General features: G+C 33.9%; 1 protein-coding gene across 1 annotated transcript in view; it reads right to left on the bottom strand.

The window, feature by feature from the left end:
* Positions 1-2014, bottom strand: part of LOC127843600 (b(0,+)-type amino acid transporter 1-like) — a 48594-nt gene extending 46580 nt beyond the window's left edge. Inside the window, exon 1 of the mRNA XM_052373282.1 lies at positions 1760-2014. Coding sequence (XP_052229242.1) covers positions 1760-1784 — 25 coding nt within the window. The 5' untranslated portion in view covers positions 1785-2014. The remainder of the gene's footprint in view (positions 1-1759) is intronic.
* Between the last annotated feature and the right edge of the window lie 11356 nt (positions 2015-13370).

The following is a 13370-nucleotide window of genomic DNA, read 5'->3' as shown; positions in this document are numbered from 1 at the left end:
TCCGGCGCGTTATCTCTAGAGACTAAGAAAGAAACACTTAATATGTATACCAAAATGTGTCCGGCGCGTTATCTCTAGAGACTAAGAAAGAAACACTTAATATGTATACCAAAATGTATCCGGCGCGTTATCTCTAGAGACTAAGAAAGAAACACTTAATATGTATACCAAAATGGGACGACATGCCTTATAAGTTTTATCAAGGCTGTTGAGCTGCGACTGGTGTTTACATGCTTAGCTAGTTTAACTTATTGTGCAATGAAAATGGTATCGGAGTGTTGTTTAGTGGTTTAATCTAAAAAAAACACTAATACATCGGCAAAAGTTAAGCTGACACATTTTAGAAGTTTTCAAAATCAGATACCGTGAGATTCGTTATTGTTTTAATCCAAATATCATTGGTAGATAAGAATCAGTGATGTCTGTACCTACATCTTAAATGGGGTTTTCAAAGTTGTTATGAGCCGGAGAATCTAAAACGTAAAAATTAACGGTAATATGTATATAACTTTCTCTATGGCATTAGTAAAAAGCCTTGAGGTATTTTGCTTTGATACTGTAAATCAAAGCATAATAACAATGAGTGTTTGCTTAAAATGCAGTGGAGGCACCATTCCTTTTTCGATGTCTTTTTGAAACTACGATTAAAATATTAAAGCTCAAATGCCCCAAGTTTTATATGAAGCGTCTAACGTATGTACTTTACAGAGAAATGAATACATTTAAACATAACCAAACTAGGGACGTCAGCCTATTTATTCGACTAGTGCTTAGTAGAAAGACAAGCTTTTTTTTATTAATTAAACAGGTAAAATAAGTAACATTTCGTCACATTCTTGATTTCTTAATAGTCTCGCTTAGTCTGAAGGTTAATATGCATAGATATTCTGATCATCGCTGCTTCAAACTGATTTACTGTGATTTCCATTTGTAATTACTAACTGGGTACAAAAGTCGATTAGCATGTGTCCTGATCAAGCCCGTGACAAGTAATACATCTCTCTACCGTAGACGTTGTTGAATATACCGTATATATATGTAGTCGTACTGATCATGATTGGGTTCAAATCGATGCGTGAAATTAAATTTACATCATTTTCGGTTCATACCCTAATATACAGAATAACCGTAATTATAAACAATATGCGCTTTTTATCAAAGCATCAACGAAGATGTTTTGCAAGTGTGCGAAGCCTTTTCGTATAACAACACATATCTGTTTGTATAAAAATAATCATAGATTGCTATGCAAATGTAAAAGGGACTAACCGCATACTCGGGCGCCTTTTACTCCTTTAATTAAACTTGCTTCTTCGTGAATACGCGTTAACCAGCAATTTTACGTTAAGAGTGTGCATTATTACACAATTTATAAAAAGTGTAATGCGTTTTGCAACAATAAAGCTTTAAAATTTGTTTTAAACATCATTTCAATAAATTCATTTTAATAATGAATCGCTGAGATGTGACTGATTGCTAATCACTGCAAGAAGTCTTTTTTCAAAGGTCACCCTAAATGGGAACTTGACTTGAGTTGTTGCTTTTTTTGGTAAAATTCGTGCGATAGTTTTATGAAAAGTGTTGTTCATTAATAATGTTTCACTTAAATAACAATAAGGACAAATCCATTCGATTAGTTCTTCAAAATTCGACCGATGGAGGCATATTCTTAGTAGCTAAAATATATTTAATGGCAAATCGAAGAATGGATACTTATTCTTAATTGGCGATATAGTGTTTAATGGAAGATGCTACATACCCTTGCCATCATGATTTACATCCATTATGTTTCCAACCTATTCACCGATTTACTATTTAAATATTTAACAATATTCCATGTCGATAAATCTTAAGCACACAACCGTACTGCTTTAATTCGCTTTAAGTCATGCCATCGGTATTGTGGTTCGTCTTTTATTTCAAAATCGTAGATGTGTCCAGCGCGTTATCTTTAAGACGCCCATAGCAAAATGGGTCAACATGAATTAACGATAAGTTTATCAATGCTGTTAAGATGCACGAACGAAGTTGACTGTGTTTGCGAGCTTAGCTAGTTGAGCTTATTTTACAATTATATCCTAAAATGAGGATCAGGTAGTTGATCACCGTGTTGTGGTTAACGGAAGTATGCACAGGTTTGCAATAGAGAGTCGCTTTACAATAAACCATGAGATAATTTGCTTAAAATCTCGTAACAAAAACATATAGCGGTGACCGTTTAAGTCGCAGTGAAAGCACATTTTTGTTCGCTGCAATTTTTTCTGTAAAACAATCATTAACAAATATTTACTAGGTACATGTATCGGATGAGTCGTTTGACGAGTGCACATGTTATTGTAAGCCGCATTAAATTGCGGCGGTAAATATGTGATGATATTTTATTTCATATATATATACCTTAATATTCAAAACAGACGACAGAAATTATAAGCGAGTCATTGACGTTTTATTAATAAGTAATGTACACATATAAACGCTGTTGTTTTGCATTAAGGTCAGTTAGTATAAAACACAATACTACATTTTATGCAAATGAGCAAGTGATTAATCGCTTCCACTGACGTCTCTTGTTCTCATAATTACTCGTGCTTTCGCGAAAATGCGCACTGTATAGCATGATTATGTCATGATAGCGCGTTATTACACAATTAACAAACATTATCATGTGTCTGAATCGCGCTTTTAAACGTTAATTCAATGAAGTTTAGCGAAAATAAACGACAATTTGAGCATAAGTATCTTTTGAATTTACATGCAGTGTTTCGTACAAATGCAGTTAAAACCACGTAATCGTATATCGGAGATTTCGTATGTTACGTTTGTTGCGACGTGGATATTTAACTAATCATGCTAGACTGTGTTTCAATTTTTATGATAATTTAAAAAAATAATTTTTAAATGAAATTACGGATGTTGCGACGTTGATATTTAACTTATCAATACAATAATTTTAATCAAGTCATCATATGCATGCGTTTTTTTATTAAGTATTGTGTCAACTGTGCTAAATAACATATTAACAATGACGTGATGCTGGTTGTAGTTTTTTGTAGTTTACTTCAAAAAAGATACGGATAACGGCATTTTTTCTGATACTATATGCAGTTATCTAAATAGAGAATACTAGGTCGGTGCCGAATAAAGCAAAGTTTATTTTGCGAGGCTTAGAAAATCTGAACCACGAGCCTTGGCGAGTGGTTCAGATTTTCGTGCCGAGCAAGATAAACTTTGCTTTATTCGGCACCGACCTAGTATTCGATTTATCCCATCAATTTTCTTAGTCGTAAATTATTTCTTTAAACATAGAATAGGAAAATCGAACTAGACGGAAAATCCCAAAGATATTTTAAGCAAACATTGTTTCATTATTTTAATCGTGTCGAGTCTAATACATTACAAAAAGATCAGTAACCAACCTGTTTTTCGTTTATCATACCTCTACGTCCCCGATTTTTAAGAAATAATGAAAAAAAAAGACACTAAACAACTGCATCTTTAGCGTGAAACAACATGCATTGTGTCGTATGACGTATAAATAATGACGTCACGGGTACGCGCACTTAATATTTGTAAATAATGTTTATTTGCTTTTTGAGTTGCATTATGTGTAAAAACTATATTACATCTTGGTATCAAATTGTTTGTTTTGTTAAATCTGATTCGATTTTACTAAAAATGATTACTTTATAGTTGATTCCGAGTAATATGAACATTCTTCGCCGCGCGTGACAGCTATATTTCAGCACTGCTGAAATAAAGGTAAATTTATTTCACAGTGGTTTATTTCGACAATGCACGTCTGATGATGGGATAAATATCGATTTCGGATACCATTGCCATCCCTAGATATTACACAATTTACAAACATTACTATGTGTCTATATAACGCTTCAAAACGTTAATTCAATGTAGTTTAACGAAAATTAACAACAAGTAGAGAATCAGTATCTTTTTAATGAACATGAAGTGTTTCTTACAAATGCAGTTAAAACGCGTAATCTGTATATCGGAGATTTCCATTTTTCAGAGAAAGCAAGTCGTAATCGTTATCATATAGATTGTGAAACATTGCCTTTAAATTTGATTTCATAGAAAAACACCTTACGATACAAATCTAAATGGCGGTAGCGCATCTATATCGACCAGTGCTTATGTGACATAACAAGCTGGTCAGATATTTATCAATTTAAATGGTCTCATGTCTAAAGACGTATACCTTGCAAATAAATCACATTCCGTCACATTCAATGTGATTAAATATGCTGGCTTAAATTACAGGTTAAAGTTCGTGGATAGTCTGCTCATGGCTTCTTCAAATTTACCTACGCTGATTTACATTTGTAATTACTAACTGGCTAGAAACGTCAATTAGCATGTGGCATGATCAAGCCCATGACAAGTAATACATCTCTTTACAGTAGACATTGTGGAAAATCACGTATATATGTATAGTCGTTCTGATCATGATTAAATTCAAATCGATGCGTAAAATTAAATATACTTCATTTTCGGTTCAAAACTTAGTATACAGAATAACCGTAATTATAAGCGAGTCGCGGCTTTTTATCGAACAATTTGTTTCGAACATCATTTCAATAAATTCATTTAAATAATAAATCGCTGTGATGTGACTGATTGCTAATCACTGCATGAAGTCTTTTTTAAAAGGTCTCCCTCAATAGGAACTTGACTAGATGTTGCTGTTAGGGTCAAATTGGTGGTATAGTTTTATGAAAAATTTCAAAATACGCCCGATGGAGGCATATTATTATTTGCTAAAATATAACTAATGGTAAATCATGGAAAAGATACTGATTCTCAATTGGCGATGCAGTATTCAATAGAAGATTATACATACCCGTGCCATCATGATTTACATCCATTATGTTTCCAATCTTTTCACCGATTTTCAAGTTGAATAGTTAACAATATTCCATGTCGATTAATCTTTTCACGGTTTGGTAAATTGACAAAATTGAAAAAAGTTGTTTCAGATTCGCAAATTTTCGGTTAAGATATGATATTTGCGAGGAAACAGTATTACTGAACATTTGCCATGGTCTAATATAGCCATTATGCATCTTTTGACGATTTAAAAACCTAAAAAATATAAAGCGTTGCAACGCGAAACGATTGAATAATTTGGAGAGTTCTGTTGTTGTCGTTTAATTTTGTGAAACTACGAAGATTGCTTATATAACATATAAAATACTCAACTTTGTACGCTTGGCAGGATAGCTCAGTTGGCTTATACGTTTTTACTTCAGGATCCCGGGGGTCACTGGTTCGAGCCCTGATGCGGGCTACTTTTTTCCCTTTTTTAAATTTTATTTTTGATTTTTTACTGGAGCTTTTAAAAATTAATGTTTACATTTATCAATATAAAGCTTTAAATGACAAACTTTAAAACATGCCAAAATATGTGAAAAGGCCTCTTTAAGGAAACACAACCGTACTGATTTAATTCGTTTTAAGTCATGTCACCGTTATTGTGATTCGTCTTTTATTTAAAAAATCGTACATGTGTACAGCGGGTTATCTTAAAGACGCCCATAACAAAATGGGTCGTCATGAATTAACGTTAAGTTTATCAACGCGGTTTAGATGCACGAACGAACTTTACTGTGTTTGCAAGCTTAGCTAGTTGGGCTAATTTTACAATAATTCCCTAAAATGAGGATCAGCTTGTTGATCAGCGTGTTGTGGTTAACGGAAGTATGCGCACGTGTGTCGCTTTACAAAAATCCATAAGATAGTTTGCTTTAAAAATCGTTATACAAGCACAATAGGGATGTTCGTTCAAGTTGCAGTGAAGCAAATTTGTGTTTTGCTGCTATTTTACAGTAAAAAATCATTTTTAAAAAGTTCAATAGCTACGGATGAGTCGTTTTACGAGTGCACATGTTATTGTAAGCAGCACTGAATTGCGGCGGTAAATATGGAATGATATTTGTATTTTATATACATGTGTGTGTAAAAATCAATTATTTTTATTGTCGGCACACACCTTAATATCCCAAATAGCCGACGGAAATTATAAGCGAATCGTCGACGTTTTATTAATAAGCAGTGTACACATATAAACGCCGTTGTTTTTCAAATGTGCAAAAGCCTTTAAGTAAAACAATATATAAAGGTCAGTTAGTATAAAACACAATCCTACATTTTAAGCAAATGAGCAAGTGATTAATCGCTTCCTCTGACGTCGCTTATATTCATAATTACTCGTGCTCTCGCGCAAATACGCGTTGTTTTGCATGATAATGCCATGATAGTGCATTATTACACACTTAACAAACATTATCATGTGTCTGGATCACGCTTGTAAATGCAAATTCAATTTATTGTAACGAAAATAAACGACAAGTTGATAATAAGTATATTTTGACATTGCATGCAGTGTTTCGTACAAATGCAGTTAAAACACGTAATCTGTATATCGGAGATTTTCCTATCTTAGCTGTATTCATCGTTTTACTCCAGCTTAGACACGTGTGTTTGCGATAATAAACACTGATATGCCCACTGCAATTGAGGAATCAGATCGTAATCGTAATCATATAAGTTGTGAAACACTGCCTTTAAATTTGATTCCACAGAAAAACACTTAACACTTTTACGCAACCAATCTAGATTGTGGTAGTGCATCTATATCGACCAATGCTTAAGTGACTTAACAAGCTGGTCAGATATTTATCAACTAAACTGGCCGCATATCTAAAAACGCATGGTAAAAATCATTCCGCCACATTATATGCGTGGATATTCTGCTCATGGCTGCTTCAAATTTACGTACGGTGATTTACAAGTAATACATCTCTCTACAGTAGACGAGACTCTGCTGAATATACAGTATATACGTTGAGTTGTACTGATCATAATGGTGCTGTAAAATTGGATGTTCACTTTATTGTCAGCTCATACCTTAATATCTAGAATAGCGAATGGTCATTATAAGCAAGTCGTCAGCTTTTTATCGAAGCGCAATACAGTAGTATCAACGCTGTTGTTTTTCAAATGTCCGAAAGCCATTGAGTATAACAATTAATACAGGGCAGTAAGTATAAAAAACAATGAAACATTTTTATGCAAATGAAACAGTGACTAACCGCTTCCTCGGAGGCCTCTTGATCCCATAATTTCCCATGCTTTCACGTTAATACGCGTTGTTTAGCATGATTATATCATACAAGTGCGTTATTACTAGGGATGGTAACGTTTATCTGTATATCCGTATATCCGAATACTGGTCAAGTATCCGGATAGTAAAAGATGAGCCGATTACTTATTTATATTAAACTTGTTGTTTTGTGCTTTATGTTCCTTATCGTATATTTCGACGTTAATCTGTACGCAAGTCATCGTTGACAGACTGTCATAAGTCCTTTACTTGGGTTTTACTCAGCGGATGCTCGTGACAGTGCCCCATCACCTTGTTGATAATAGCCCAGTTGGCTTATCGCCCAGTTGCACCTCCGTGTTTTGTTTAATGGTCATTTTGACCGACAACTGATCACTGCGGGGAATCACGTGATCACAAAAGTACATCGTACGCACAAAATGGCGGAAAAAGCTCTCGCTTAAAGACGAAAATCAAGGTATTCTCATATTTTATAATATCAAAATAAATGATAACTATGCACAGAGTACCCGCTTAGTCGCCTTATGTACTCTGGTAATTGTCGTTTTTCTTAGATTTCTGTAGTTTTCTCAAACATTCAGAAACAATAAACATTGAAAATTGTACATCGTCTTAACATACTTTATTTTGACTAGCTAAAGAAACTTCAGCGTACAGTTTATATAGTATTGACAGACCTGTTTAAAGTCGCGCCAGTCAAAAATCATAAAAAGCGATATTTAAAGTTATGGTTGCCAGAACTATATTTTGACGTGTTTGCTATTCAAGACGACAAACAACGAAATAAATACAACATTTTTTGCTTGATACCACGCTAAGAATATTTCGTACAAGGTTTTGCACGTTGTTTAAGCTTTTTTAGATCTGTGGCGAGGAATTTGGAAAATAGTACATCGTCATTATTGAAGCTTGACAAAAATCACCGCAAGCTCAGAGCTGCCACTGTTTCGAGCCAAGCATTATATTTTTAATAAGCACTCACACGTGCCAAGTATGTAAAAAGAAATGTTAAGTTCAGTTTAGTTTTACTGCAAACTACATTTGGTCTTTTTATAAATATAAATATGTGAAAAGCCAAAGATCTTTCGTCCAAATTACATACCTCCTATCACATTATTTAATAAATTTAATTTAATAACATTAAACACTATGTAAACATGTAAAATAACAAAGGATTTTGTGTTTTCTAATCATAGAACGGAAAGTCATTTGGAAGAAAAATCGCTTGGCTGATCACAAATGTTATTACAATTTTATTATGATAAACATCGCATTAAAAGTAAAAAACAGAAGCAGTTCAGATGATGTACTCAAAACCGTTCAGACGATGTACGCAAACAAAAAACGTTCAGACGATGTACTATTTTCCAAATTCCTCGCCACAGATCTAAAAAAGCTTAAACAACGTGCAAAACCTTGTACGAAATATTCTTAGCGTGGTATCAAGCAAAAAATGTTGTATTTATTTCGTTGTTTGTCGTCTTGAAATGCGTAGTAGATACAGCGAACATCGCTGCAATTGTCGCATGCCGCATGGCGCGTTTTACGTATCCTGTTTTGTGGCTTTGAAACGCGCCGCGCAGAATACTCATTTGAGGGTTTTTCTACAATTACTGATAGTTCAACGGCCGGTTGTAAACATGGCAATTAAACAACCCGGGATAACCATAGGGATTGTATGAACGGATATTATTTTATTATGGCCGAAAACTGCTGGTTATAATACTTAAATGTTCATCCTTACGGGAAATGCAGCAAACATTTATACCGGGGTTTAATTTTATTTTGTAGAACATACAATGTCCGATCAGCCTAGACATAACCCTCCAGGGGCCCCTGAGAAAAGAGGGGAAGAAATTATACAAGAACTGAACAAAAACATGAGTAAATTTACGGGCATTGCACGATCAGTGGGTGAAATGAAATCGACCATTGAAAACCTTCAAAAAGACGTGACAGAAAATTAAACGCAAAAACCAAGAAGAGGCGGGGCCGTAAAAAAAGTCACGAATTTTGGACTCGGATATGTGCCAGTCGTGGCCGTCCAAACAGTTACAAGCACCTGCGGTTACAGTTGCCGAAAGTTCCGATTCGGAATCGGACCCAATGGACGCAGAAATAGACGAACGGCAGGGTTATTTGGATGAAGAAAGCTGCTCGGATGAGGAGGATTGCGATCTTATAGTACTGAGACAACGGAAACTGGTGAGGTCGTATCACCTAACATCGCTGAGATTACAAACAAGGCAATAAAAAACATGCAGTCAGAAGAAAAAATCAAAGAGATTCTGAACAGACATAAACGGCCAGTCAACATCGAGTTCCTTCAAAAACCCAAGGTTGATGAATTCTGTGGAGACAATTAAAACAGTCTCCAAGACATTCAGACTTTATCCTGCAAAAGTCTCACAGCACGCTTGCACAAGTAGCGGTACCAATCATAAAGGCACTTGAGAGGATTCAAACATCCAAAGATAAAGTACTTAACAGCTGTTATCGGACGCATTCAAATTGGCAACCAATGGGATACAGAAGACGACCAATTACAGAAGAGAGAAACTAAAAAAGGAATTGCAACCCCGCTATAGACATCTATGAAATTTGGACTCCTCAGCCGAAAAGTTGTTCGAAAAGATTCCAGAGGCTATTAAAACCACCGAAGGAGCCAAACAAATCGTCAACGTGCGCTACGCTCCAACTCAACGGAAGCCTTTTTTAGGCCAGAGCCCAAATCAGCACAGGTAGAATCCGGGAGCAAATCAATTCAGAAGAAACAACCACGCATACCAGCACACACGCAGGGGAAATTCAAGATGCATCCCACACAGAAATAAACGTAGGTGACCTAAAGATAAACTTAAGTCAACGCACATGTTTTTTACAAAATACCAAAGAAAATATTTTAAAGCAGGTAAAACGAAATTAGCAATTAAAGAATGGGAAATACTAACAAGCGATAATTGGATTTTAAATACAATAAGAGGTTACAAGCTTGAAGTAAACAGTTCACCTATTCAAGAAAATCCACCTACGCCTTACCAATTTAATGAGAGGGAAAAACAAAGCATTCAAAATAAATATAAAGAAGTGAAACTCCAGCTGCTGGAGCAGTATTGAATTTTCATTAAAAACAATTAGTTGGTCCTTTATTTAAGGCAAGTGACCGATTGCCCAAACAGTACAAAACAGCACAATACAAACCAACATAAACACAAAATATGAATAAAGCTGGGGTCACCGCCTTGGAACGGTCAATGCAAAGCATTGGGGCTTTAAACCTGGTTATAGAGCGCTCAACCTCACACTTGGCCCAGAAATATTCATAATACATTTAAGTGTGAATAAAATTTAACGTCATAGCATTGTAACTCAAATTAAACAATAATAAAAGGGAATTAAAACGCATTCAATTTAATTACTATTTAATTACTCAATTGCATTGAAGATACAAGAGTAACAGAATTACAACTTTTTGACGAACGATCAAATAAAACTATTAACAATTGTCAACTACATTCCTTCTTTATAGAAAAGATTTGAGAATATAGAATCATAGAGTTAATATCTCAGATAATCATCGCGCAAATACAGGAAGAAGCAGCAATAATGGGTGTAAAAATTCCATATTACATAGCTTGGTAGTTTATGTGACTGCTAAACAAATTAAAAATAATTAAATCAAACAAGAAACGCCTATCAGAGAGAAAATATAAATAAAATGGAACGTTATAAACCCAATGACCTATGCATGTAGATTACAACTGGGAAAGTCGGTCGTATGACGTCACAAAAATCCATAATGACATAATGACGTGAACAAATTCCAAGGGCAGTCCTAATAAAAATATTAATGGGGCTGTGCTACTAATAAAACAAGTTTAGGTGATTTAATATTAAGAAGCAAATGAATAAAAATGGTAATTCCATTAAAGCGACATTATTGGAATCAAACAGTATATAGGTGTTTTGACAACTGAAGACAGAAATGATTTGATGTACGATTTGAGTCCAAATGTAGTTTACATGCAGATTTGTTCATACGACACAATGACACAATTTTATTCAACAGTGAAAAATGCCTATAATGTAGTATTCATGCAGATTTGTTCATACGACACAATGACACAATTTTATTCAACAGTGAAAAATGCCTATAATATCACTAATGATTCCAAATTTTAAGGGAAGAAAGATATAATGAATCGAAAACCATCAAACACGTGTTTTTAAGTACATAAGCATCGTATCCTTTTGATAAAAACAAGTTAATTAAATTGAAAAGTTTAATATGAACATTTGGTTTAACATATTTTAATTTGCGGACACGCTTCAAAACATCTCCGTAAAATGATGGATGGGAGATTCCATTATTTAAATGCCATTTTAAAGAAACATTATATTTTGAAATTAAATCACTATACTTAGAGTAAAATCTAGCAAATTTATTTCTTAGGTTATGATACAAAAAGCCTTGTTTTAGCAATTTTTTAGTTAATATTAGGTTACGATCATTAAAATCTTTAATACACGAACAGGCTCTGGCATAACGTACCAACTGCGAAATGTAAATACCATAGGAAGGTCCTTTAGGGATGTTGCCATCTAGAAACGGAAAATTCACAATTTCAAAGTTAAAATCGTCCCGTTTGTCGTATAAACTAGTTTTGATCAAATTATTATTAATAGTTAAATGTAAGTCTAAATACGCAGCGTCTGTATTGGATATACACGATCTATTTAAGACTATTTCTTTTGGGTAGATTTTGTGAATATATTGTTCAAATAATGGATTATCTAAATTAAGTATGTCCTCAATGTACCTACTAGTAAGGTTAAAACAATTAATCAAATCTACTTGCTTAGTTTTAGATAATTCTAACATAAATTCGCTTTCATAACAATATAAAAAAAGGTCAGCTATAAGTGGCGCACAATTAGTACCCATAGGAACGCCAATAATTTGTTTAAATATTTTACCATTAAATTCAACAAACAAGTTATCCAAAAGAAAAGTAAGTGCTGCACAAAAGTCAATACCAGTCCAAATGATGTAATTATCTAATATCTGATTAGTAAAAAAAGCTGTTTTAGTGTTTAAAGCTAGATACAAACATTTCTCTCTAGCAAAAGTTTTTTCAATCAAAGAAACAAGTTTGGATTTTATTAAAGCGTGAGGAAGCGTTGTATAAAGTGTTAAAAAATCATAAGTACTTACCTGTGACACCTTATATTTTTTATTTTCAATTTTATCAATAACTTCTAAGGTGTTTTTTATTGACCAAAATAGGTTAATATTACTATTTTCATAAACTTTATTACAAAATTTAGCTATATGATATCTAATAGCACTCAATGCAGAGCCTTAAAGGGAAATAGACATGTTCTTGAAAACTGGTATAATTGAAGAAATCGAAAATAGACCATATGACGGCTAATTTATATCAAACATCTTTTATAGACCAAAATTAAATGACAAAATCAGGATTATTTTAAATTTAAAACCATTTAATATAGACTATACAAACAAAATTCACTTTAAAATGGAAACATTAGCTACGGCGGTGGCAAACATGAGACAAAATTGTTGGTTGGGTTCTGTTGATCTAGCTGATGTATTCTATTCCATTGAAGTAGCGAAAGAACACAGGCACATGCTGAGGTTTTTGTTTGATGGTAGAAAATTTCAATTCTGTGCCTTAGTCATGAGCTTATCAAGCAGCCCAATAGTATTTTCTAAAGTGTTAAAACCTGCATATGCTTATTTAAGATCAAAAGGTTATGTCAGTACAGCATATATTGACGACTCATGCTTACAAGGAGAGACAAAACTTAAATGTGAGCAAAATATTATAGACACAATAACATTATTTGACCGTCTAGGCCTTACTATCAATATAGAAAAATCAGTATTACGACCATGTCAACAATTAACATTTTTAGGTTTTGTATTATGTTCTATTACCATGACTGTAACACTTACCATGACCCGTAAGGAAGAAGTTCGATACTTTTGTCAAGCCATGGTAACAAAAAAGAGGACAACAATAAGGGAGTTTGCCAAGCTTATCGGTAAATTAGTGGCGGCCACTCCGGGGGTTGAATATGCAATACTATTTATCAGACCATTAGAAAAAATAAAAGAACAAGCACTTTCGAAGCACAATGGCAATTTCAACAGTTATATGAACATTCCCAAATCAATACACCCTTCGTGACAATGGTGGATAAA

This window comes from Dreissena polymorpha, chromosome 9 (assembly GCF_020536995.1).
Source record: "Dreissena polymorpha isolate Duluth1 chromosome 9, UMN_Dpol_1.0, whole genome shotgun sequence".
Taxonomy (NCBI): Eukaryota; Metazoa; Mollusca; class Bivalvia; order Myida; family Dreissenidae; genus Dreissena; species Dreissena polymorpha.
This window is presented reverse-complemented; position numbering and strand designations above follow the sequence as displayed.